The sequence below is a fragment of the Anopheles gambiae genome, chromosome 3 (assembly GCF_943734735.2).
Source record: "Anopheles gambiae chromosome 3, idAnoGambNW_F1_1, whole genome shotgun sequence".
Lineage (NCBI taxonomy): Eukaryota > Metazoa > Arthropoda > Insecta > Diptera > Culicidae > Anopheles > Anopheles gambiae.
Genome location: NC_064602.1, coordinates 97,114,249 through 97,138,066, shown reverse-complemented (window position 1 = coordinate 97,138,066; position 23,818 = coordinate 97,114,249). Strand labels below are relative to the sequence as shown.

General features: G+C 47.9%; 2 protein-coding genes across 2 annotated transcripts in view; both read right to left on the bottom strand.

Moving 5' to 3' along the window:
* The window catches only part of LOC1280391 (paired mesoderm homeobox protein 2A), a 36,776-nt gene extending 34,871 nt beyond the window's left edge, over window positions 1-1,905 (bottom strand). Inside the window, exon 1 of the mRNA XM_061659999.1 lies at window positions 7-1,905. Within this exon, the coding sequence (XP_061515983.1) occupies window positions 7-352 (346 nt within the window). The 5' untranslated portion in view covers window positions 353-1,905. The remainder of the gene's footprint in view (window positions 1-6) is intronic.
* Window positions 1,906-3,105: 1,200 nt separating this feature from the next.
* LOC1280393 (putative N(4)-(beta-N-acetylglucosaminyl)-L-asparaginase CG1827) lies at window positions 3,106-4,734 on the bottom strand. The gene is made up of 3 exons (XM_320240.6): window positions 4,406-4,734; window positions 3,962-4,344; window positions 3,106-3,798 (listed from the first exon to the last, which is right to left on the bottom strand). The coding sequence occupies exons 1-3, from the start codon at window positions 4,524-4,526 to the stop codon at window positions 3,247-3,249; spliced, it is 1,056 nt and encodes a 351-aa protein (XP_320240.5). The 5' UTR covers window positions 4,527-4,734; the 3' UTR covers window positions 3,106-3,246.
* Window positions 4,735-23,818: the final 19,084 nt, after the last annotated feature.

Sequence of the window (23,818 nt, the reverse complement as noted above, 5' to 3'; positions counted from 1 at the left end):
ACTTACACTGCAAATTCATCGATGTCTGGAACATGGAGGCCCGATGCACGTCCTGGTGTGTCCGGCCACCCATTACCGAGCACTGCGATCCGGGCCCGGCTGCGGCGGCTGCGTGGTGCAGCGCACTCATCGTCACATTGCCCGGTCCGACCCCGGTACCGACGGGATTGTACGACCGCGCCATGGACGCTGCGGCCGCCGTGTAGCGATAGGCGGCCTGCGACATCTGGCTGCAGGACGTGAGGTCCCCGTACGAGCAGGGCATATTGCCCAGCCCGGTCGGATCCATACCGCCCTGGAGGCAGCTAGAATCAAAGCTAGCTGCCGCCTGGTTAAGGTAGGAGTAGTCCATATCGTGTGGATAAATTTTGACGGCTTTTTAATGTACGCTTCACCACAAAAAAGAGACAATGGAGACGCCCTGTCTGCGGAGCGTTTAGTCACGTTGCCCAAGGGCGTAGTCAAGTCGTGGTAAACACTTCACCCGAGTATCGATTATCCGTAGATTGCCTACCTTCTAGGCGCACTCGCTCGATTTATTCGCTCGGCTTGCTTCACAATTGCGTACGCGGATGATGATAATGCTGATTGCAATAATACTTTCACTGATCGCTTCCGCGGGGGAATTTTTCGAACGATGGAATGGACGGTTCAATTCATGCCGCGTGAAAGCGCAAAAAAGGTAAACATCGATTCGCGCTTCGAATCACCCGCAATGAAAACACCAAATTCGCACCTTTTCGCTGCCAAAACTGGATAAACGGAAAAAATATACACCTCCAGCACCCGCATACACACACGCACTTACACTGGCCCACACAAACACCCGGGGATCGTTTGGTTGAATTGAAATTAAATATTAATTTCCAGCTCTCGCCGCTGCCTGGCCGCGCGTACTTGCTGCTCTGCTTCCGGTTGAGTACTTTTTTGCGGTAGTTTTCACTGAATTTGGTGTGTTTTTTTCTCCTCACTCTTCCCTTTCGTTCGTTCACTTACGCGTCGAAATGTCTGTCAGTTGAGTTTCCCGACCGTTTTTCCTTCCGCTGGATGAAGGTTGTTGAAGTGCAATTTTGTTTTCCGTGTGCTGTAGTGTGTGTTTTTTTTCGGCGTTATTTATTTTTATTATCCATGAATTTTCCCTCACTCGCACGCACTTGCCTCCACAAAACGACGGATTGTGCAGATTTTCACGTCGTCACTGTGTATGAACGCAATGTTTTACCGCACCTGGCTGATGATGGGTTATTGGCCCATTCGCGTAAATTGGTGGCGTGCGGAAAGGTCGATTTTTATTGTTATTTTTATCACAAGTAATAGATCGAAGAGAAGTGTAGATGATTTTTACTTCGTTTTTATAGGTACCGTACACATCATTTGATTTTTAGACCAACATTAGTAGCACTTTTAAGATGTTTTCAAATTTCTTCTCAATATTAACACCTTGTTTATGTTCACCACCCTTCACAGCGCCTACCAAAGGACCTTATTATTCGCTCCAAACCATCAATCGAACACTTTGAGGGAAAATGGGTTTGCCTCAGCCAACACCGCACACGAATGCCTATCGGCGCAACGGTGAAATCTCGACTCAAACTTTTCGCTCGCACTGACTTGTCGTGAGGATGCAAGGACGATGCTGCCACTGCTGCTCGGTTGCGACCGGTTGCTTGCATTCGCCGAAATCAAATGATAAGCTTAATTCAATAAATGTGAACTCAAAGCCTGTCCCGTCACGAGAGTCCCATCTGATGCTGGTGTTTTCTATTGTTGCAGGCGATCCGTCGGTTTCCCCCGCGCAATTTCCCTACAGGAAACAACACATGTCACACGCACCCTTACCGTACGCAACCTGCCGCAGACGGCGCAAACAGAGCAGAGGGTCCAACAACCAACCGCACACGTTCGTCCTTTTCCTTCCCGTGGCAGACTTGCGGCGCGAGAGCACAAACACACGCTGAGTCGTATCCTTTTTGCGGGTCGATCTCTTTCTGCTGCACACGGTGGCACGTGTTCGTACGCCTCGAGCTCTCCGGTGCGCAAGGATATTGTTTCACCCCAACAGCTTCCAACAGCAAAGGAACCCTCTGCCGTTAAGGGGAAAAGTACAGTTTTTCCAGCTGGGCGTGGCTATCCTTGCACATGCCGCTCTAACCAATAAGCGCACGGGAGCAGACAGCAACGCGTGGAGAGCGTTTTCCGTGACGTCACAATTGCGTTTTTCCCATCATGTTTCCAGCCAGCAGTTCTTTTCCACGGTGCGTCTTCAAATAAATGCTCGTTTTCCGATTCTTTGCTAAATATTCTTACCCCGGGTATGCAGTTCCTGCGAGAGTCGAACTATTTCGGTACGAGAGTATTGGTTCGACGTTCCAGAACTGCTTCCCTGAATGAATATGGGTGTTTGTGATGGTGCCGCTAGTATTAAACCTCTTGAGACATCAAGTTGGAATTGAGCTCAACAACAACAACAACAAAAGGACATACACACACACGCAAACAAAACCCTGCAAGCAAAACAACCGGGCCAACAATTTAAGGACGATTCCCCAGTGTGGAAGGACGGCGCTGTGATCAGACATTCCTGCTGTATGGTAGTGCGGTGAGATGAAAAAAACAGTGTGCAACATTTTATTTACAATTCTTCTTCTTTTTGCATCCCCGTTTTCAACACATTCAACACAGATTTCGATGTTTATATTTCGCTGAGCGAGTGCATGTTTGGTATGCTTGCCTTAAACAAAAAAAACGAAGATATGGACCATAGTCTCTGCACACACTGCAGAACGGGATAAAGCCTGGGAGATAGGTGTGTTGCCTCAGTGCATTTGGGTTACTCCAGAACCGGGGCACAAAGGATTGTTTGCCCGTCTGCTCCAAGACGAGCGACCACGTCGACACCGACAAGACGAGAAAGCCCATCGTGTCGCGTGTGCTCGAGCCGGATTGCTCAAAACAAGCCCCGAAGGTGGATCCTTTTATTGGATTACGATTGATGATTTCGCCTGCCCGCGCGTTGCGTCTGTTTAAAGTTATCGCCGGTGTCAGGTTATCGCCTTGTAATGAATACAACATAATCGCCCCGGATCAACGCGACCGTAAAGTGGATTTAAAATTTTGATGTCGATAATTTTATTATGATTGTATTAATTGCTGCTCGAACTTTAGGGGGTGGATTCCGGGTTGCCAGGATTAGTCGTACTCGATGTTGTTGCGAATGTAATCCCTCCTTTAATCCCTTTATACCGGTTAGCATTTGACGGTTAGTACACGCACGGCTCCATTGGCTTCGGTGCCATCGGCCACCGAGTATGGGAACTCGTTCATCCCATGGCAAGCCGCCCCATACCTCCCTTCCTTCGTCACAACGACAATCCCTCCGACAAACGATGGATAGTACTTGGCAATTCTTGCAATCGCCTGCTGTCCAGCCTCAGTAGGATCTACACCATTACGCATCGCCTCCACGGCCAGCAGGGAAGGTAAAAAGCGCATCATAACGTCTCCATCCCCGGTGGCTACTGCTGCGCCCACTTCGGAGTCTGCGTACGCTCCTGCCCCCGGTATTGGAGAGTCTCCCACCCGACCAGGGATCTTATGGCGAGCTCCGTTCGTTGACGTTCCTGCCACCACGTGTCCTTCTTCGTTAATTACGATCATGCTAATCGTATCGTGGTTGTATTGCCCGAAATCATACCCAGATCGGTCGGAAGCAAGCTCTGCGATAGGGTCCGGTTGGACGGAGTTGGCGGACACTGGTTCATACGGACCACAAGACATTGATGGAGAAGGAATCACGTTCTGAAGGAAGAGAGAGAAAAAATGATAAGAATGTGCTTTCAAACTGTTATGCAAATCATTTCACGTCCCAATCAATTCACCCTTGAACTGATAACGGTGCGGTTTTATCTCCCTACCCCGCTGATGACCCGCACATAACGCACACACTCACACACACACTTACCTTCCAAAAGTTTGGCTGACAGTGATTATTCTTCCACGCGCTCCACATACTCTTGGACGCGTCCGTTTGGAGCGACTCCCGCTTGAAGCCCATCATGACGGCAAAGTCCGTCGCCTGGCTGCCGGCAAGCAGCGTGTGCTTGGTGTTCCGCAGCACATACTTGGCCACCTCGGCTGCATGCTTCACGTCGCGCAACGCCGCCACCGCCCCGATGTCCATCGTCTTCCCGTCCATCAGCATCGCGTCCAGCGTCGTTTCGCCGTTCTCGTCCGGGCTGCCACCGAACCCGACCGTCCCATCGCACTGCTCCCGCTCGCACACGCTGCATCCCTCCACCAGCGCCTCGATCGGATCAAACTCTCCCACCGTCAGGGATTGGTAGGCTGGAAGTGGAAGTTGGTAATGTTAGCACAGTGTAAAGTGTCACCAAAACCCGTCTCGTACCTCTCAAAGTGGCATTGGTGAACCCCCAAGTAGTCGCCACCAGCGGTAATCCGGCCTTAGCAGTGCAGAGAATGGCAAGAAACAGCACAACACGGAATGAAACGATCTCGAGCCGCAGCATCTTCACAGCAAAACAAAGCAACCTGTGCGGCTAACGTCAAATTATCATCTGTCAACAACGGAGAGCGATCGTTCGAACACTAACGCAACGGTGGCATTTGAACGTTATCAGTGTATCTGGGCATTTGCATGTGCGTGTTTCTTCCCGGCCGCTCTATAGATGTCCGCAAATCAGCTGGCTATTGCCCTCGTGTTAGTGCGCTTCATCTCTTCAAGTGTGTTGATAAGCGTTATACCAGGTATAGGGTGATTCGGTCCAGAAAACGGTTAATACAATATTTCATATTTAAAAAATTACTTAAAAACAGTTAAAATAATTATCACCAAAGTACTACGACATGAAGTATGTTTACATTCGTCTAAATGAAGTCGGTTTGAAACATTCCAATGCTGGTGCCTCTCAACTCACTCCCCATTAATCACTTGCCTCCCGCACCCGAACCAACGTTACCGGAAAATTTCCCATAAAAACCGTTTCGCTGTCAATATTTCACTTCAAACAGAGCCGAAATAAAATTTGAGCTATGGCCACAATGTGTCCCTTTTTCGGTTCGTTCCATTCCGAACCGAACGTCCACGGGCAGTGCCGCCTCCAGTCAGTCAGTCTTACAGCTCTCAAGCTGCCCAACATCGCCGCGCAGGAGGCAGACACAAACACAACCCACCGCCGGTGGGGCCACCGTGCAAAACAAATAAATTCATTTAATTTCGTTAATTATTTTCCATCCTGACCAAACAACGCGGACGACACTACGCAATCAGTTTCCGCCAGGCCGAACCCCCGGGCCGAGCACGTCTCGTTACGGGAATGTCCTGGGCACTCGGGTTTGTGTGTGTGATTTTATCGGTCCGTTTTTATCGCCTTCACAAGCACACAACTCCTCCCACCCCCAAAGGAACTAGGAATGCGCTTTTTGATTTTCGTTCAATTTATCCAAAGTCAAACTCAATCACGCCACACACGCCACACTGCCCAACACAGGGGAAATGGACACTTCCGGCGCTTTGAGAAAACGGTGGAACCGAGGTTCGGTTGCGAAATATGGATTGGAAAAGTGGACACAATTTATGTGCATGCGTCCCGATGCTTCCGCTTGCGACTTGCAAGTGTCCCGATGCATTTCGTCGTTCATAAATCTGCCCATGCGGGTGCATCGGCACTGCGGATGCACTTTCCACCGTCGTGTTTGCAGTGGCCGTGCCCAAGACCACAGATGCGCTGCACCACCACCGCCACCACCACCACCACCACCAGTACTGTGTGTCACTCGATATGTGCGCCTCGAGCAAAAAGAGGGGGCCTCCGGGAGCGTTGCGGGACATCATAAATTATCCGACCAAAACGCATCTCGCGTGTGAATGCGCTTCACCCAAACACCCAAACACACACACACACACAGGCGCGCACGGTGACTGTGTACGCAGCCATCCTGTTCGGACTGGGCCGTAAATTGTGCCCAACCTGTGCGCAACTGCATCCTGTGCGACCGTCCGATGCATCCGTGCGAGGCAAATATTATGTAAATTGTAATTGACATTAATCGAATTTTTTCCATTCTCATGAGCACACACACGCCTACAGTGTCGCTGCTGCGCTCTGGTGCACTGGGCAATGTTTGCTTTTCCCGATGCACCCCTGGCCGCTTCACTTTTCCCGTTCGCGTTCTGATAGTTTTCATTGTTGGAATTTTGCGTTGCTGGAGAAGCTGTATGATCCGCGGGAATGGGGTGAAGGTGGGTATGCAAACAAGAGCCACGGATGCATTGAGGACACATACAAACACAGGCGGATTGCCACGAGCGTGTGTGTGTGTGTGTCTGTCGACTGTTGCTAATTACTTTAGCAGCGTTAACCCGGCCAGTAGAGTACTTAACTAATTTAGCCATTTTCTGCAAACCTGCACCGTATCCTTTTTGCATGTCCCCTCTACCATCCCACCCTGTACACACCCTTGGGGACCACAAAAGGGGATACACGGGAAAGGTCAATGTGATTGGCTGTTTACAGCGAGAGGGTTGTTACTGCTGGGTGACCTCGCCAATGTATTGCAAACAAGTACCGATATGAAATCAGCGTATTTATTAATCAAATGTTTATCCATTTTTCCAATATAACTGTTTCAAAAGGGTTTCTTTACTGTTGAAACCCATAAAAAGCAACCCCAAAAGGTACTAAAACGAAAGCCTTGTGAAGCGCAGTGCATACATTTAGGCGTTTTATTTGGCGATTCGCATTCATTGTCGCTTAACTTACACACTAATTACAGACAATCATTTTGCTAAAGTAACTACAAGCTCTTCCGACACCTGCCCGACGCTGTCGGTGAAATGTTCGCCGCTCGTGCTCTCCCTGATTACTTGCCATTTCGCTGTAATTATCGTACGATTGTGCACCTAAGTATCTAATCAAAGAAAAAGCTCACCATTCTGCCTCACTCGCTCCTGTGTCAACCGGCGATGACTCTTTCATAAACTTCAAGCATAACTGAAACCGTTACTGATAAATAAGCACAATCTAATAACATTAGGGAAAATGGAAAATTGTCCCATTCCCGTCCCTCTCCCCTGCCCGCCTGCTGGAAAACCAAACCACCGTTCCACCACGTTCCGTCAAGTGCAAAAAGATGTCAGCAGCTCCGAGCCAGGACCGCTTGTTGTTGGCTCGTTGGCGTTTTAAATCCGCACAGCCAGCAACAAAGCAGCCGCACACCGTAGCCAAGCCGTTGCCTCGTAATTACCGGCGGGGCAAATGTGACCACTTATAACTACACGGCATGGTGTGCGACCAAGCGCGAGAGCGAGGACACAACACATTTAATGGTCCATTCGCCCCATTACGCTACGCTTCTGTAAACAGCAGTTGGTGGAAAATCTTTTTACATCCTTTCTGGTTCGGAAGTGCCAAGCCAGAGAGAGAGAGAGAGATGAAGAGCACGCGAGAGGAAACGCCAAACTGTACGCAAAGAAAATGGCTCACGAGACATTCAATTTACTTAATTAGATAACTGGTGCCATTATTAAATGAGCCACCCAAAAACCAAAGCAACGTCAATGTTACAACGGAACGGAACGGGAGGAGGAATGGTGAGGAAACCCCCCGTACAAATACGCATTGTTGTCTTCCCACATACCAAGAAGCGACGTTTTATAAGAACAATTGAAAGGAAATTTCCTAAATTAAACCGTAAATTACCGGCGTCCTTCTGGGTTGCCGGTGTGCGTGAAGATGCTTTTTTTGTTTGGTGCGCAAGCAACCTGCCGTGAGAACCAACGCGTGACTCCCACGAGCACGCCAGTCCCTCGAGAGGATAAGCGCGTTTTTCCACGACGGGAACAACAAGTGCATACGGCTGTGTCGGGTGCCAAAAGCAGCACAAAAAACCGAGCAACCGGATCACAAATCGGGAAGGATTCGCTCGGCGATTGTGGGAAAAGAACACCCCCGGAGCGGAAGTCAAACTATTATTTATCGTTCGATACTACTGCTCGAAGGGGGTAGTTTGAGAGGGTCATCTGGCGGATGAGACAGTGGTGATGTCAGTGCAACATTAGCGCATTATATTTCCGCCTGTCGTGTCTGTCGTGTTTTTTCCCCATAAAGCACTTGCAACCAGCGGTGAAGTAAATGATCCTGCTCGATGTTAGCTTAATAGAAGAGAGGAAAGATGTCACATTTGAAACGTAAGGGTTGTCCGTATCCTTGCTTTGGATGGTTTGAATAAAAAAACGAGGGAAAACAATATAGAAAGGGGAAATATCGTCTCGTGCCACAAGCCCGCTGCTCGGATGCCGTGGAACATTGTTATGCGCTTTGGGAAGCACTGGTGTGACTGTCATAAATATGTTTTATATTCGACGACTTCTCTTCTCATTCTACAACCCCCTGCAGTGTGGCACACACTTGTCACGTAGGAAAAACAGATCGTGTGCGTGCACTTGCTCCGGTTTTTGTAGTCTTATTTGGCATTGCGGATGATACGCGCCTGAAGTTATACTATGTGACGCGTTCCTCTTTTCTATTTTATTCTCACTTTGAATTGTTCTGTTACTTTTTCTAGCATAATCTATAACTTACCGTCTTTGTTCGAAGATTTAACGGTAAATCAACTAACAAACACCCCAACATCACTCATTCAACTATGAAAAATCAAGATCGTTATCCTGTAAGCGTGTACACCGGCCCCGGGAAGGTACTACCAGCTACATTAACCGTGTAATGTAGGACGAATTTTGATGATATCCGAAACATACCCAAAACGCACCCACTCGACACGGCCACTCGACACACGAAGGGTGGAAACAGGGACCCCGGGATAATGTTTTACGACTGCTTTCCTGATGCCCGGTGCTCGAACGCCTGATCAAGCTGCACACGGCGACCATCCAACGACCACCCCTCGATACGCCCTGCGTTTGCCTTTTTATGTTCGACCACCGGCACCAACACGTGATCCTTCCCTTCCTCCCAACCCACAAGGGGTGCGTCCTCCTCGAAAACAAACCACCGAAAGCAGCATCGCGCCTAGGTGCTTCAACCCCTGGAACACGGAGGTGGTGAGTTTTGTTGGTCCATCGGGGATTGAGATAAAATTCATTTTCACTTGATTCATGAAATCACTTTTTCCCGCTGCTTCTATTTTTTCCTCCCGCCCAGCACGACACATCCGTTAGGCTGGTGGTAGACTGGTTTGTCTGGGACAGGGCAGTCGCGTGAAAATGGGAACCAGCATGCGTTCTCACGCTGAGCGATTCAACACGGTGTACGATACGCCGGCGCCTATTTGTTTACGATTGTCCCGATCCCGAACGCTCAACTATTCCTGTGGGGAGGGAAAGTGGGATGATGCGTGCGGGACGGACAACTTCTACCCTACTCTAGGATCCTTTTATCGGTCTGTATCGTATAAAACCTTCCTTTGCAACATCAACTTGGTGGGAGATTGTTATCAACAAAATAAGTGTAATCGAATATATCTATCAGTAGATGCACATCGAAACTCAATTATAGATATGAATCGATATCAAACCAAGTGTTGAGTAGGTTAATTCGTCCTTTATCCAAACACACACTTCAAATGAAATCGCCAACTAACTACCACCAATAATGATATCAAGCTTATTTTGTCAAACAAATTGTCTACCTCTAGGCGCCATGGCTACCATGACTTAGCTATATTCTCTTAACCTCACTTTGTGCACCGAACAGCATTACTGTTTATCATCTCTGCTTAACACGGCACAGATTCTGCACTTCCCTGTCACCTCGCGATAATTACATGCAAATAATGAGCAAGGTAAATTTTATTACCCATTACCTCCCGACTCTTTCGCTTTTTTGCAACAGGAAGTGCTTTAACAATGCTGCACTTTGCTAAACTTACACCCTCAGAGCACAGCTGCAGCATGCGGTTAGCATCTTAGCACCAACGCCCAAGCGCCACAGCCAAGAAACTGCACAACAAATGAAGATTTATCGAGCTAATTTAAGAAACGTGATTTTTTCCCCTTTACAAATCCCACACCAAACCCGTCCCAGCATGCAACCCAGATGACAGTTGCCACACACACCCGTAACTGCTGTTTCGCGATCGAAAAGTTACGGCGAAAAGTCGTAAAATGAATCAACATCTATCACACCGTGCACGGCAATGCGCTCGTGAATGTTTTTGGATATGTTTGGAAGATTTAAACCGAAAAACGGTATAATCCAATTAACGGAACGTACTGCACCGGGATTAGAATGGCCCCTACGGCTCCGGCTGTGTGCTTGCGCCACGTGTACCATCCGCCACACTGCGGGTTCGGTCGCAGTACCCGAAATCATTTCGATAATTGAATAACACACACCACCACTCGGCTCACTGCTGTTGCGCCGTTTTTCGATTCCTATTTTTCATGAGGCCACTGTAGTGGCTGGATGCATTCTCCGATTGCTGCGTGGAGGACATTTTATGGCTTGCAATCAAGCTTTTCCCAACAAAAACCCTTAAAAAAAACCGAATGTGAATGGGCATTATCACTACCATAAGCACTATACGGGAGTGGATGAGAGAAGAAAAAAGCGATACACACACACACACCCAGGCAATAGACTCCAGCGACTGTAAAAGGCAACGATTGCAAACGTTATTTGCCTTATTGAAACAAACGATCGCGCTTCGAGAATCTATGATCCTGTCCGAACAATTTGTCCCTCAGCGTATGTTGGGCACGCCGGAAAGCCTGCCAGGGAAAGCTTGTTGCACGGAGCTTTGAGGCCGTTGCTGTGCAACTCCTCATCATCAGCGTCACGAATCTTTGGGCACTGGAGCAGGAAGGGGGGAGACATTAGCTTTCCCCCTTTCTTCATGTGCGCCTATGCACACATCCTTGCGCCCTAATTGCATTGCTCGGTTCCCTCCGTCACCTCGATTGGTACAAAGTCTGGTTGTTAGTTTTCAGCTCCGGGCACCCGGCAAAACCTTCACAGAACCGTGCCTGAACGTCTCTGATGCCTCGAATAAGACAATCAAACCCGGGGAAGCTCGGGCACCGGGCAAAGCTTCCTCCCTCGCCGAAAATGTTGCCGGACACCTGTGCTGTTCCGGTGGAGATGATTTAGAACTGATCTACAGCAGGCACTAATTGACATTAATTTTGCCAGCATCCACGATTCGATTAGGCTAACGAATTTTTGCCATTGCCGAAGCATCAAGACAACCTGCGTGACAGCCAGCCCGGGTCCGGGGCCGTTGATGATGTGCCACGTCGAAGTGCAAGAATTCGGCACCAGCGTAGCCGGGATCGGCTTTTCAGTCGCTCCGAAAAGCGCCCCGGCCAATTAATTGATTGATTAGCCCAGATCGAGCGCTCGCACGGTGCGTCCCGATCGGTGAAGATGCGAAACCGGAACGGCAGATGCGACCGGTGCTGGATCCACGGTCCGTGCTAAGGGAGGGCCCTCTCAAGACTGACGCGGCCACGCTACACGGTGGACCAATTTTTGGCTGATTAGAGAAATGATTGATTGTTGGGCCGGTTCCGGTTTGGTGCGAATTTCTCATTCACCTCATCAAGACGCACGTTAGTGTGGGGGGGTAGGAGCGACATTGTTTATGTCATTTTGACTGGAGCGCACACTAAAAATGGCTCCCCCCCATCAACCAGTGTACCAACGCGTCCCAATACGTTCACAAACATCACCACACAAAACCGGGATCGAGCGAAGCAAGTGTGCAGGCACACGATGATCCGATTATACGGGCTGTTTATTTATTTAAAATCATCTTCTGGCCCATTTTCTCCTACTTTGCCACTCGTAAAGTGAACGGATTTACGACGACAATTCCTTTAAACGGTGGTCTAACGAGTGAGGGCAAACGAGGAAGGTCTCCTTCGAAAGATTTGCTCCCAAAAGCAGCTCGTACAGTGCTCCTTAGAGGCGGATGTGAGCGAAATCGAGCGAAAAGAAGTATCTCACATGTCGCCGAGGATTGCAATGATCGTAAAGTCGTCCACCGTAAGGAAGCGGTCTAGCGGTGGGATGTACATATTCGTTTATGAACAGGAAAATATTGCACTTTCTCGAGACGTTTGCTCAAGATACTGAGCAAGAAGATGCCCAAGATGTAAAGGGTCTGTAAACAGAGAACTAAAGCGTGAAGGGTTAGTTGAAAGATATCGAACTCTTGAAGTAAATGAAGCTTAAATTATCATTATAAGGAAGAAATGGAGACAGAAACGATCCTTCCATGAGTCAAGCAAAACAGTGACCAAGGTTTTTTTTTATATAATTCCACTTTTGGTAGTTTTATGTTCATCGTAGAGTTTGTAAAACAGTAGACACATTCCTTATGCCCATAATATGCCCCACTGTATGCCGCTCAAGAGATGATTTCTTCCACTAAGGACAAACTCCCAAGCGGATACGAAGTCCCCGTTAATGCCGAGGGAAAACAAAACTCCAAAGCGGTTGTAAATGCTCCAAGCTGCATCTCGTTGTTGTGCACTTTCCTTTCAAAGAGCTAGGAGCTCGTATCGCTTTGATACGAAAGTGGACCACTAACTTTGTCCATCTTATGGCGTTGGCGGACGTGGTTGTAGCGAGCCAGCAAAGTCTCCATAATGAAATGAAACGATGATAGCGGTACAGATTGCACTGAACAGAAACGAGACAAAATGGAGCAGTGCAAGCGTTTTGCTCACAGTGAGGATGCATGTGTGGATGTGTTTCTGGAGGACTGTCCGAAAAGAGTACATTATGTACACATTTTTATCCTCAACATAGTATGAGAAGGACTCACCCTTTAAAGAGTTTCCTTTTCTCCCATTTAAATCGCTTAAGCATGTAATAATGAACAGCGTATTGCATGCATTTAGGCGTCCTTGGAAATGAGCTTCATCTGTACTTCTGCTGCTATTGCGCCATAAAGTATGCAATTGGAAATACAAAATCCGTAAATGAAGCATCTTTTGAAGACAACTTCATCTTGTAAAGTTTCCAGTTTGTTTGTGAAATGGGTAATAAAACCCAAGTAAAATCGATTTTAACACGCGTCCTTTCCTGTTCATTATTTTGTTTGGCCGGATAATTTACCGCCAAGCATGCCTCTTGACCTTACAACCCACACACACACATACACATACAGTAGTAGCATCCTGCGGTCGCTACCACACCAGGGTGACAGTTGTTTTTGCGAGTGGTCCCGCACGTGCTACGCCCGGGTTGCTTTCTTTCGAGTGTACGCGTGGACGCCACGTGCAGTGACAGTTGTGCTGGCCGACCTTTCCCGGGATGGCGGCTGCTCGCACCTCGGAACCGATTTGTTCGATTACCATGCCTTCAATTCTTGGCCTTCTTCCTGCCTTCTCTTGCCTCTTGAAAAAACAACAAACACTTGCCCACACACACACACAAAGCAGATGACAAACAATTGGACGATTTCTAGGCTTGAGCGCCGACCGGAGATGTAGATTGCAAAACGATAAATTTCCACATCATCCTGATCATCAGATGGATTACATAAATAATTTATCACATGACAAACAGGCTAAGCAACGGTCGGGAGGGAACAGCAACGCCGCTCGATCCGGAAGAAAGGAAGGCAGGAAGGAAAAACAACTGCGCCGTACAAATGGCTTGTCATATAAGAGACGCATCATCTCGGTTGACCGATTCGTTGATGATTTCTCCTTTTTCTTGCCAGCTTTATCGTGCAGAAGTGATTTCCCGCGCATAAAATCCCACACCACAAGCGAGATAGAGGAGACGGACAGACACACACACAACTTCCGATGCTGATACTGTGATTCCTGGTAGCTGGTAGCGAACCTTGCACCGGGGGTTCTTGGTGACGGTAGCCAACGAGTCCGTGTCAGGATGACAATCGTGAAATAATAATAATCAATCAGGAAATATTAGAACGCCGTTCGTTCATTCGTTCGCACGCACTTGGCACTATGCACTTGGAAGGGAAGTGGTTCCTTCGAGCGCAAGTGCTTCCTTCCGTCGTTGGTGTCACGTTTCCCGGAAAGGGGTGATTTTTTGTTTTCGCCTAGCGTTGTGAACGATTCGGGACAAATTAATTTCTAACGACACTGCCAACTAACCGATTTATGGATAGACCATGGAGGGAGTTTTCTCCGAAACTGTGGCACAGGTTTGAGCGGCTAATGAAATTTTAATGTTTCTTCTTAAGAGACCCCGTTAATTTCACCCTTAAGCACCGTCTAAATCCTCCTTACAAGAAGACTCAAGTACGTGCTAGTACGCCCAAAGTCCCACCAACGGCATAAAGAAACTTTCTCTCCCCCCGCAGGTTCAATTACCGTGCGAAAGGATCCCGGTTTTGGTCCCATGTCACCGGGGGCGTGATAAAACTTTACGATCTTCGATTTTATACGAATACAGGTGTCGAATTAATTCCGTCCTTAAACTTTGGCCGTGGGTCCGTGGGTTAAGGATGAGCTGACATCGCGTAAAGATACCCGCCATGGTACCGCCAATCGATACGCGGGATCGAAGTTGTCCCCTTAGCAGGACGACAAACGACTTTTCTCTGGATCGCCAGATTTGGTGTTGGAGTGTCCCTGGAACCTCTCCTCCCGATCCGGCCCAAGCTCTCGTGCGCACTCACTGGACGATGACGACAAACATGGACATTCGCGCTGTTTGAAGAACTAATGAGTCGTGTTTCTAGTGAACGGCTTGGGATTTTGCTCTCAAACAACGATGGCCAAAAAGGAAAGGTGGCTGGAAAACACACACACACACACACACACATATGTCTCGGTTCTGTTTCCGGACATCCTCCCCAAGGATTACGTAGTGGGAGGGAGAGTGATTTTATTATTTGTTAATATACACCTGAAAGCTTCTAGTCTCGGGTCTGGTACTTCATGGCGAGAGTCTTTCCGGTGGTCTTCTCGCTCGAAAAACTATCCACATACGAGCATCGTCCAGCACCGGCCAAAAGCAAACATTGTTCGAAGCGGGAGCAGCAAGCCGTACATCCTCCCCCTCCCTTTGCGACAGGAAGAACGTGTCAAAGACACCTAGCAGGTTGTGCCAAATTTTGGGTTTTGACTGGTTTTCTCGTCCGCCTAAGGCCATCCCAAGGGATCCCCACCAGCTCACACACACACACCCACACGACCAGGGCAAATATCGTCGGCTCAATCCGGTAGAAAGGAACCAGATCCTACACCTGACAGTGCGATGCGTTCGGCAAGAACCGCACGAAAGAGTGTGGGAGTCGTTTGGGCCGCGTTGGAGGTGGCATAAATCAATATCCTTTCGAGCGTGTACCGAAACACAACCGTACGATCCCGGAGCTGTCAAATGTCTCTATCGCATGGGATGAAGCTACCAAAAATAGCGCCGTGTGTGTGTGTGTGTATGTACGTTCCTGTCCTTCAAAGCCCCCGACAAATATCCGGAAGGCCCTTTTCATCCAACGCAACGCGGATTGATGGAATCACATGCCGATTTCGCTCCCAACACAGCACGACGAGCAAACAACGCCAGACGCCATTCGGTTCTAATCCTTCAATCCGACAATCTCTCGCTACCGGGCAGGTTCTACATCCATCCTCACCGGCTTGGATATGCTGGATGGATACCGAGAAGTTGGAGCATACGGAAGAAAAAAAACAACAAACGAACGCTGAGAAAGCCCTCCGTGACCAGTCTGTGACGCGCGTGGCCAATAAATAGAAAATGAAGATTGAATAATAAAATGCTGTTTGGTGCGATGAATAATTTGTGGGTCAATGAATTTTTCCAACGCGATCTGTCTGTCCATCGGCGACAGCGTAAAGTACCGATTGAATGTCGGAGGAATATCGGTGGCGTCAGATTTGTTGAATCTGATAATTGAAAGAAAGTGTGCGAGTTTTTCACCAGCTCTGAGTGTTACCTGAAACGTCTAAAATCGGTACAAGCAGTAGAATTTCACATCCTTCCGTTTGCGATACGGCAGAGTTCATAGTTCTTCCCAAGGAACAATCTTCTTAGGAACCAAACAAAAAAGCAACCTGAGTGTTATCCCCTCGGTTTTATCTCCGGTGCCAATTGAAAGCGTAAGTAAGCGCTTGGATGAATATTTTAATACCGGCACAACGACCGGAGCGCACAAGAACTGGTGGAAAATAGCAACGATTATCTTTCCCAGCATCCGCACCGCGCCCTAGGGGGAGCAGCGGGCCGCAACAGCAACTTTAAAAATCGCAAACAAAACCTGCACCAGCGGTGGTACAGCGGCAATGGGGAAGGAAAACTTTCTCGCTCAACAAACTTTGCCGCACTCGCATGATGGCACGTCTCCGGTGTCTGCGCACATACGTTTAAAGTGTGGTTTGATGCGTGTGATAATATATTTACAAGCGGTGGACTGTGTGTAACTGAATCAGATGACTCTACCATACGGCCTATAGGCTAGGTTTGTTGGCCGGAAAAAAGTGTGTCTGTGTGCAAAACTCTTCGTCGTCATTCCGATCAAACATTCAATCGGGGAAAAGTCCTTCCAACCGGCGTGTCCTTGGGCAGCAATGATAACGATGCTGGCTTATGAATAAGCAACGAGCAACGATGCTGCCTAACAACAGCCAAAGTATTGTCAGTGTCAGGCAGAAACCGTTATCTGTTTGCTAAAAATACCTTTTAAATAACTCTTGAGATCAAGATCAAGAAATTAAGAGAATCTATCATAGCACTTGACACAATTTTAGAAGTTTAAATTCATTTTCAGTCTGATCTTAGCTGAAAGATTTTGTCCAAATAGCATACAGTGTGCTGCTGTTAGTTTTGACATCAATCGCTAGATGACGCTACAATCAAACTCACATTGCAAGACTGACCACTAGGTGGCGCTGCGGACGGAACAGAGAACATGATTCAGATATCAAATTTCTTTCTAATGCAACCGTTACAATGTTGGTCATCTTTTTGCTGATCAACAGAGCATTTTTCGTTTATTTTTATGAAATGTATACTCTATCGATTATGCTATATCAAAACTACTTCTACAGGATCACATATTTTGACTAATAATACATAAAATCCACGAGTTAATCATTAACGTCAATTATAAATTGAATTATTGTGTTATATTTCATTTTATTGCAATTTTAAAACTTATCGAGGCAGTAAATCTTTTCAACATGTTGACTTGCTTCAAGTGCTTAAACCGTTCTTTACTGTTCTGTTCTATACTATTATGCCAATATCATGCCTTCTTACAGCTTAAACTCCATGGTTCAATTCAATGATCTACCTTAACTAACCTACAAAACCGTGAAAGTCTAGCGCAGACCAAATCCAACCTGAAATAACTCATTTGCTACACTTTTTTTCTTAAAATCGCACATCTTCCGTTCTCGGCATGTGATGGGTAACAGTTGATAATTTATGATATCGTTCATCAGTACATAACTTTCCTCGCAAATCCTGTCTCATCCTCATAATTTTGAACTAATTTTTTATCGCAATTTGTACCTTTCACCAAATACCTTTAGACACACACACACAGAGCGCACATCATACATCCTCGCAAACACAAGACACATCAAAAAGAAACAGTACGTAACATTGACGAGGAAACTAGCTTCATATTTCACGCAAATAAATTCCCTGCCTTTATCTGATCCCTTTTTGGCACCCCGGAACAAACGCCGGCCAAATCAACCGAGGAAAGCGAGGAAGAACACGAAGAAAGCTACGAGCCATAACAGCCATAACAAAAAAAAGGTAACGAGCACACGCTCGACCGAAGGAAACCGGAAGAAACCCCCAACCCAGTGGAAGAAGGTGAAAACACACCCCTCATTGCGACGATCGTAGGTTGGCTGGCCGGGCTGACATGAGGAAAGGCAGTGACAGACAAAGCAAGGGACCAGGAAGCAACGGAACGAGGCGATCATGCGGAAGAAATGTACCAATATCACCTCGCACAGAGCGATAGGCAAAAGGTAAAAAGGACTCCTTTTCAAACTTCTCGAAAACTATCTCGCTTAGCGCTCATAGGCGAGGAAATGGGAAAAAGGCAAAAACACAACTTGCATAAGGAAGAAATTGTAACCGTTGTTTATCCGTTGGCAAACACTGTCTCACTCTTTCGCTCTCTCCATCGCTACTGCTGTGCCGATCGCGCTGGGAAAAGGCTTAAAAGTCTACGTGGACGTAGAGTTTTTTTTTCCCGTGTGCGTTTTTTCCCTGAAATCGTCGGCACTCAGCCCTTTCTTAGCGCCTTTAAATACTTCTTCCGCAAGAAGGGGTTGAGCTGGGATTTATTTTTTGGTCTGGCGAACATTTCACCAAAACAGGGATGTGGACCGAACAAAAAACCGTGGTTTGATCGTCCAAGCGCCTCCGGGTCATCGTTTGATGTTGGGAAACAACCGTCCTAGTGACACAAGCTTCTCCTTCCAGCTGGTCCAGCAAGCCATCGGGATTGGTCATGCTACTACTTACAAGCAATTTATTGCGGTTATCGTCGCCTGACCTGGGCTGGAGCGGTGATTTCGGGTTTCAATTATGCTCTCCTTTTAATGGGCATGTCGTTAGCCGTGCCTAATTCTCTAGAACTAGCTGATGGTCACATTTTTGATGCGTATCCTGGTCACGGCACCAAGCTTCAACTCGAAGAAACCACTTTTAGTTACCAGGAATGATTGCTTTCTTGACATTTTATGCTTGATCGTTTTATGCGTTATTAAAACTCATCAGCCACTCTACTTTATCTATTTCCTCCAGGTCCCATTCAACCCATTCCGCCCATGGTTGATCGCTTCTCTAAAGCCCACTTCCTTCGCGCATCATCTTGAAACAACCGCGACCTTTTTGCCTTGATCTGCACCATTTTCTTCGCATACTCGCAAATCTTCCGCTTTCCATCCTGTTGTACCGTTGACAATGCCTTGCCACATTAAACGAATCCCTTTTGCCCGCAACCGTTCGCAAATGAACCATTTTATAGTGCATGCATAACTTACTCTGAATCAAAACCCAACTTCAATCCCTTTTTCGTGCAAAGGCCCCGATCGATTGCATCCTGGAAATTGGCACTCGATACACACCCATTGATCCCATTTCACATCACCGTTTTGAGAACCATCCTTTACCATCTTTGCCGTGTGTGTGTGTCCCTTCCTTCCGAAGAAGAAATGTGAAAGATGCTAACGTGTAACGGTGTAACGGAATTTTTCCCACTGATGCGGCCCTGGAATGGATAAATCATGCGTCCTGTGCGAATATCCTAACCGGCCTCCTTTTTAAGAGCCCAACCATAAAGAGGCACACAGACAGACATTTATTTATGCACAATGCACACTCGCTAAATTGCACTCGATTGTGCAGCCCTGCTTTGCGCGTATGTGGTTGGGCGTCTTTCCCAAAGACAGCAATACAAAGGATGGAGGAAAAAGGCATAAAGAAGGATCGCTTCTCTCATTTCCTTTCCGTGTGTATAAATATAATTTGGTAATAAATCCTTTTTACTCGCTCTTTGCTACAATTTTCCTGCTTAATTAGGCGCTAGGACGAAAACGCCCAAATCCTTGAGGTAAAGTATCCTTTGATTCTGCCTTTGTGAAGGGAATGTTTTCGGTTTGCGTTCCGTTGAACCAATTTAGTTTTACGAGGCCACAGCTGCCTGCTTGTCCTTTTTTTCCTCCCTCCTCGAACGGTGTGTTGGAATTCGTCAATTTCTGTACCAACTTTAGGTACATAAACACACTTCTGTATCGAGCAGCACACAACAATATTGTCCACTTTGTCGATCGTACCGAGTGCGATAAGCGGCAAACAACTCCCCTCCTCAAAACCGCCTGTATTTTTCTAATCACCGACGTAATTGTTGCATGAAAAAGCGCATTTTCATCGTCCACGCAAGGGTGCGCGTACGATCGGAAGCGCATAAGCCACACCAACGCAGCACGTAATTTAATAACACTTAGTCACATTCCGGCACACACACACACACACACTTCCAACCCGCCCCCTGGGGGTGTGGGAGAACGCAGCACAGATGGGCCTGCCAGGACATCGTGTTTTCCCCCAAATTCCGTTAAATCGCCCTCGGGCGCTGTGTTTGCTTAATGACGCAAAAAAACCGCAGTCCAAAAATGGGACATCTTTCTAACCCTACCCATCCCAGTAGGCTCTATCCCCACCACTCCGGATTGTCCATCATCATCATTAATAATAACAAACAATAAAAGCAACCGCTTGAACCGATGAGCGCAAAACCGAAATGTGACCGCGAAACCCGCGTGGATCTACCATCGCGACAACGGGACGAACCTTCGATCGTTCGTCCTTCGTGCGCGATTACGTGCGTCACGTAATTAATGATCGCTCGGTCATTTTTTAACGGACCATTCGGACGCATCACACTCACTCTCGTCCCGGTCATGGGATATTGAAATATGACGCTGTCGTGTATATGGTTTTTTATAACCGTGACCCCGCGACCACGAGGCGAGAGGCGAAGCGCAAGAGGTCCCGCCTGTGGTCCTGCGGCGGGATAAATCACGCTCGCGTCCGTTAACCCCGCGACGCGACCGGTAGCCCGCCTGGTAGGGTCAGAGTTCAATCCGCGGAGATCGAGAGGGGAGATCTTCGCAGAAGAAGGGTTATGCGCCTCCTTGTGTGTGTGTGTGTGTGTCCTCGTTATGAAATGCTTTCACTGTAACGGACATTGTCTTAGACGCCGGTTTTGGAAAGGGAGGAGCTGTTCGCTCGCGCTACTGCTTGACCTGGTCAGTAGCGACCTCGTGTGTCCAGCGCAGGCTGGACCTTTGTAGCGAAACCGCTAAAGGACCTACTCCAGTTAATAGACGCAACAAAAGAGGCTCTGAAATTACGATCCGCTACTTCGCGGTCGTTTCAATTTCACGCTGACCGCGGTCAACTGAAGTGTACGCGAGGTTATGTTTCTTGTAGTGTAATTGATAAGGTGACCCGTAAGGGGACCGATTAGAGGCAATAAAGTTGAAGGGTAATCGTATTTGCTAAGGTCCGTTTGGGAAACATGCCACCGAATGAGTTTAATTGCATTATTTTGTGTCTCATAGTCAGATGAAGAACGTCTTACAGGACGTTTCATACATTTTCTGCCATCTTGTCAAAGCCTTGTCCCTCACCCCGTGCGTTCAATTTTCCGTTAAATTAATCCACAATGAAAATCAATCACAAAACCCCCATCGACATCGCTTCAACTCCATTTCATCGTTTGCAAACAATGCTGAACTCTATCCTTAACCCCTCATGCCAACCGCCATGCTAGCAGCAGCAGCGTGCAACAACAGGCGTGATTGTTCCCGCTGCACATCAATGGATCCTGCGGGGCCTTCCAGCATCGACATCGGCAGCACTCGGGATCTGCCTTGTTCCATTCTTTTGCACAGCGGCAGTAAAACAGCAACAGAAACCCCAAGACGTCTCCGCGAGTCGGTGCGCCGAGCCTAACGCCAGCTTTCTTGCCGAGTGACGCAAACGGGTCGGACGAAATCGGTTGGGCTTTCACTTTTCACACACTCGTTCGGCCAAAAAGGGGTTTGAAAGTTGCAGGAAATGCACGGCTTTTTGGGCTAGAAATTAGTCCAAGTGTGACACTTTCTCCTCCTTATTCTCTCACGCACCCCTGTTTTCCTCGTTTCGGGACATTTCGTCGGCCGTGTGAGCCAAATTTCGTAGCGCAGGACACACACACGTACCAGGAACAACTGTCAGCGTACCCGCCGGTCGAGGTCCTGGGACCGTTGCCTTGCTTGCTGTGTGTGTGTGTGTCCTAACTCACTGACATAACACTCGTGCAACGTCCCGCTTCCATCTGCAATGTTACCCTCGTGTGTCTGTGTGTGCTGGCTTGTAATTATGGATCTGGAGCGAAATGAAAGGGTGTAATAGCGGCAACCCGAGCGCAGCCATTGTGCGCACAATTACCGCTCGTTAACTTCGTCCGACGCAGACGGTCCACCCGAGAACGGTGTGGCGGTACGCACAAGAAGAACGCAAACTGCACTACAGAATGCTGCGCCGACTGCTGTGTGGCGCGATGGGTTTCTCACGACTTGCGCCGTATCCCGGGAGCGATTCTAAGGTTGTTGCTGTGATTGAGCCCGAGAACGTTCGAACATCGAGGAAGAAGCCTTTGCTACGTCCATCTTGGACCATCCAACCCGAAACCATGTGGACGAGAATGCGCTGAAAGTGAAGTTCTGTGTTTCTACATCACGACCATGGGTCCGCCATGGGAACCACGGGGAGAGAATGTCACGGAGCAACGCACGGGAAGCCTTAGCCGTGTGATATCTTCATTTTCCCTGAGCGACAAAACGGCACACGGGGTCTGGGTCGTAAATAATCTCGGAACTCGCGTTCTCGTATTGCTCCGGACAGCACCCGCATCATCCGCAAGCGCAATGCGAAAGCCAACCCGAAACCCCCTGGCCACCTCCGCACCCGAGCTGGTGAAAGTTTTTGGCGATCAATTGTAAAGCAATAAATTTGTTCCGCCTCTTTTCGGGCATCATTGCTCATTGAGCGTGGTGTGACCGCGTTAGAGCGAAAGGCTCAACTGGGCTTGCACATTCTAGACCTAGAAACACTCACTTCCTGCTTGCACGGAACTGGGTTAAATTGGGAAATGGCCGCACGCCGGACTTTCCACTTAATTACCGAGAATCGGGGAAGGGAGAGTTCTCGGGACCCAGCAGGACTTTGCACACGAGCTCATAAAAATAATAAAACCCGAGTTCCATGCCGGGCCACGGCAGCACACGGGGTTGTTTTTTCAACTGGTGGTTGCTGTGCTGAAATTGTATCCACCTTCCAAAGTATCGTCTAACTCCTGACCCTGAGTGGGTGTCTGCAGCCTAATTGCAGCCTTCCACGCATTCGAACCCGGTCTTTCGTGTGCAGTTTTGTGACCCTTCATTCTAGTTTCCCTCTCAAATAAGGACTTTTTTTGGGTTCCTGGGAGCCTCACCGCTTGCGTGCTGACCAACAATTAATTGAGCTAAATCGACTGCGGTTACGATCCGAACTCGCGCCACATTTGGAGTCACAGTCATACACCACACAACACTGACGACTTTATCGTGTGATCTTGTGGGAGAGTGTTCCCTGGGGGAAAATTGGAGTGCTTTCATGTACATCGTGTAATCTTTAAAAGATCTCTGTGACTCTTGGTTGTCACATTTGACGTCAAACTGTCATCTGTTTTGTCTGAATGCAGCGCAACATTGTATTTTGTGGAAAATATTCCATCCATTGTACCTGAGCACGCGTATGACACAACAAAAGGCCTACGATGGTAGCGTCTTCAGATTCGCTTCTGAGCTTCTGAAAGATAAACCCTGGTCTAAGGTGTCATGCAAAGACACCTTCGACTTTGAATCACTGCTGGCAGCTGCTACTGACCACCGCTACCCACCGCCTGGCAGCAGGCCTACGACCATTGCCACATCCACATACTACACAGGACATAAGCATCAGGATAATGCATCAAGACGGGCGTCTCTCGAAAACCAAGAAAAGGTCAACCTCCAATAACGGTGTCTTATGCTTCAATTGTATCTATTCTTCCTTCCTCACTGCAAACGAAATCCATTAATCTTCAAGACCCAATCCTCGAACAACAGCAATAGCAACAAAAAAATGACATGCACATCTAGTGCTTTTATTGCTCTCTCGGGGTACCTCTTCCAACGGTGAGGTGTACAAAATTGCATCGTGTTTGTGCTACCTTTCACGCAGAATCTTGCGGAAAGCGGACGACCCAAGGACGAACGCATCGGGATGTTTGCCAGTAA